This window comes from Pelodiscus sinensis, chromosome 2 (genome assembly GCF_049634645.1).
Source record: "Pelodiscus sinensis isolate JC-2024 chromosome 2, ASM4963464v1, whole genome shotgun sequence".
Taxonomy (NCBI): domain Eukaryota; kingdom Metazoa; phylum Chordata; order Testudines; family Trionychidae; genus Pelodiscus; species Pelodiscus sinensis.
Genome location: NC_134712.1, coordinates 201,666,814 through 201,670,802, shown reverse-complemented (window position 1 = coordinate 201,670,802; position 3,989 = coordinate 201,666,814). Strand labels below are relative to the sequence as shown.

At 50.7% G+C, this 3,989-nt stretch overlaps 1 protein-coding gene across 1 annotated transcript; it reads right to left on the bottom strand.

Annotated features, from left to right (window-relative positions):
• Window positions 1-353: 353 nt before the first annotated feature.
• Window positions 354-1,599, bottom strand: FERD3L (Fer3 like bHLH transcription factor). The gene has a single exon (XM_075919813.1). The coding sequence runs from the start codon at window positions 1,158-1,160 to the stop codon at window positions 687-689; it is 474 nt and encodes a 157-aa protein (XP_075775928.1). The 5' UTR covers window positions 1,161-1,599; the 3' UTR covers window positions 354-686.
• Window positions 1,600-3,989: the final 2,390 nt, after the last annotated feature.

The following is a 3,989-nucleotide window of genomic DNA, read 5'->3' as shown; positions in this document are numbered from 1 at the left end:
AAGTTCTTCCCTCCTCTCACCCAGGCTCATCATGGTCGCGGCCCCCTTTCTCTTGCATTTATTATGGGCCTTGCCAACATGATCGGGCGCCGCTGGACTCGCCCAGCCCCTGCCTTTCCCAGCCCTCCTGGGTGCCAACTCGCAGCTCCGCGCCCGGGGCACATTGTGCTGTTCCGCTGGCATGCGAGGCGTTCGGTTGACTTGCCAGGCTAGGGACAGACTAGGGACTTGGACGCCGGCCCCGCTAACGTTGCATCGGCGGCCTGTGGAAAGCACGTAGTCCTCATCTCTGAGAGGCACGGACGCCTTCAGGGAAACCCCCTTGAAAGCCACCAGGTCCCTTTCAGCGCGGGGAGGCTCAGACCTTTCCCACGGGCAGCAGGTTGCAGCGTTTGAAGCAAAAAGAGCCAAACAAAAAAAACCCATCGCGCGTTTCTTTTCCAAAGTCCCACTCGATAAATGGGCAGAGCGTGGTGCTCTCCTCCCTGCTCGCCCTCCCCGGGTGCCCCTTGGTTTGGTCTTATCCCATCATCCCGAGGATCCGCTGGGTGACCCAACACACTAACCAGCCAGCCAAGAGCAGTGCCTGTGATAAATTGCCACACCCCGTCCTTTCTCTTGCCTGCCTGGGCTATGGTGCTGTCCGCCTCCCTCCCTGGATGGAGAACCACTGCGTCCTCGGCTCCCTAGCTCGCCTCCTTCTTGTTGCAGCTGTCCAACAGCTCAGTCATGAAGGAGATGTAGACTATGGCCAGGCGTAAGGTCTCTATTCTGGAGAGGCGCTTCTCGTAGGCGAAGGTGGGCACCTTCTTCCTCAGTTGATCGAAGGCTTCGTTGAGGTTGAACATCCTCTTCCGCTCCCTGATGTTGGCCGCCTGGCGCTGGGCATAGGTGATGACTCGCTTTCTCTTGGGTCTGTCCAGCAGAGAGGTGCCCCCCATCCTCTCCTCCTCCTCCTCTTCCTCCTCTTCCTCGGGCTCGCCATCCTCAAGCGGGACCAGGGGCAGCCCCTGCCGGAGAGCCAGGGCTCGCTCCCCAAACGGAGGTCCGGAGGGGAAGCCGTACAGGTCCAGGCTGGGCACCCCTCGGGGGTGGCACTCCGCAGCCCCCAGGGAGAGATCGGCCACGAAGTCCAGCACCAGCCCGTCCTGATACGCCATTGACTGGGCTCGGCGGGGTCTTTCATCGGTGCTCCCGGGGCCGGTGGTTGATGTCTCACTTCCCCGAGGGCTTGTCTGGTCCCATCCCAGCCGCACGGCGCCGGGGCGTGAATATTTATAACCCTGGAGATCAGGGGATTAGCGGGCCCCCAAAGGAAGCCTCTGGCACGTCTCCCCTCGCGGCTGATGAGATGAGACAGGCAGCCCGCGGGGGACGCGTGGACATGCCAAAGCGAGCGGTCCCCGCGGCTGCCAGCCTGTCACCGCCATCAGGGACAGGTCCTGCTTGGCAGCCCTCCCTCGCGCTTACCTGCTGAGCGCTTTTGTCTCCTCTTTACGCGCCCGCCACCAAGCGCTCCCCAGCCGCTTTCAAGTCCGAGCGGCCAAGTCTGCTCGCCACGGGGCTCCTTTCCCGGCTAGCTGCAGCGAGCTCTCGCTCTGCACCTTGCGAGCCCCCGCGCCGGGCAATTGATGGCCGACAAGTGCACTGAGGCTTTTAATGAGCTTTTGGAGAGGGGACCTGCACGCAGAGGGTCACCGGGGAATGTTTACCCTGTATCCCGGTGCCAGGAGAGCTGAATGCCAGGACCTCCATTAGCCTAAGCAAGCATTGTAGGGGACCCCGGATTGCATTCCCAACAGTAACTGTTGGAATCGGCTCTCCCCCCCCCCCCCCCCCCCTTCAGCTAGAGCTCAAACGTCTACCCAGCGGGGCAGGAAAACACCGCCTTGGAAAGCCCGTTTTGTTCCAGCTGATCTCAAAGCACTGGGTGGAAAACTCTGTCTTCCGTAGGCGTTTAGCATCGTCCCATTCAAGGGATCCAGCTGAATGAGATAATAGGAGTTTATTGTAGCCGAGGCCTGCGGATTGCCTTTGCTTTTATCGAGTTAGAATTTTAGGCGGTTGTGGGGGTAGGAGGGTTGCATTTTCCAGTTCACACACACCTGCTATATGGAGATATGCACACTCCATTGGAATTACATTTCTTTATCTATGTCCTACTATATAGCTTTTGTATATGAGGAACCCTTTGGGCCTTAGCCGGCAATTATTTTGGAAAAGCATCTCCAAATGCTTATCAACAGCACACCACGGCCGCCTTTGGGCTACTTAGCCTTTAATGTATGGGGGAAACTCAAACCCCATCACTTCAAAAAATCCCCAGAAACTAACAAAAGAAAACCAGCCAACCAACCAAACGGGGACCATCCTTCCTGTTTGGCTACAGGACTGCAAACATTTCCGATCGATAACAAAGCTCTCCTCCCCTTGCCAACACACTGCACAGCTGTGGCAAACCAAGTATCTTTTTCGGCGAAGAATGAGTCCCCCCCCCCCCCCCCCCAATACACACACTCCTCCTTACGGGTTTTGTATGTGAAGCAAGCCCGGAATTTCAAAGCAAATCAGAAAAGCGCTAAGCCAGCACAGTTAGGTGTGAGCAGGAGAGAATAGAAGAGGCTGGTTCACCACCTGCTTTGGGACACCGTCTTGAAGGTATACCGACTAGAAACTCGGTACATTGGACAGCTCCCGGAACTCAGGAGCATTAGCGACGCAACAGGTAAGCGACATTCTGCAACTACTCACTGTCCGACAGCCCACCAGTATGCAATAAGAGGCGAAATATGGTGCTTTCAAATAAATGTGTGTCCTGGCTTTATCCTGCCCCTTTCCTCACAAATTAAAGCGAACCCTCTTCATCATCTTATTTTACTCGCATGGTTAGTTCTTCCAATGTTATGTCAAAGGTTTGGTGGCGTTTTGTGCCTTTACCTTACTGAGTTAAATATCTAATAATAAAGACACAGCAATAGCAGGGAGATTCAGGTCACTCTTGCTAGAGTGAAAAAAAGTAGAGAGTGTAGCCCAACGGTGTGGTGATTTATTGTGCATATGTTGAAGTAAACATTTGCTATAAAACAAGACCATCAGCGAGCACTATGGAAATTGACAAGTATGTAACACAAGAAGCTGAAGAGTTCAAATTCAGAACTGTCCAAACAGCAGAAGATGAATAATTAAAATCAATGGGTGATTTATCTGCAAAGGAACTAAACATACTCACTTTCATTTTGTACAGTTGAAGGTTTGTTTTGTTTAAAGATACAGAGGTAAAATTAGTTTAAGGTTGTTGATGGGGGAGGGGGGCAACAAATTGTTTCTATTGCAAAGAACCTTACCAGTAATATATTTACCTTAGAAAATGAAGCAACCTGAGTTGAGGACTGGAAATCTTCAGCTCTGTAAATCTCCCTCAACATTTCCACTGATGTATGAAGCTAAAATAGATGGAAGACATGTCAGTTAGTTAGCCTAGGCTCCTCAAACTCAGATTGATGTTCTTGGAGGTTTTTGTTTGTTTGGTGCAAATTTTAAATTAAAGATTTTAGGAGACAAAACACAAAGAGCCAAACAAGCAAGCAACTAATCCTTGATTGCATCACAATGAGTACAGAATACACTAACATATTAAGGAAAGATTATTACAGAGTCATCTATTAAGGTTTGAATGAAATATAATTGGACAAATGAGATGTTCTAATGGGAAAGGTACATGGTTATAATCTAAGGAGGCCATGCTAGTTCTGTTCAGCTGTAAAATTGTTTTTAGCTCTTTCCAAGGAATATAAGCTAAAATATTAATGTTCTTTTTATTTTAAAGCTGTATAAAGTAAATTCATTGATCTATTATTTCAGACATATTTTAGAAGGAGAAAGAAACTTCTTTGTAAGAAGTTGCTTTGCAACCTTTCCAGAAGAGCTCTGTGGTTGATTTAGATGATCATGCTCTGTGTTTGTGTTAACCAGACATAAAGTAATTGCAC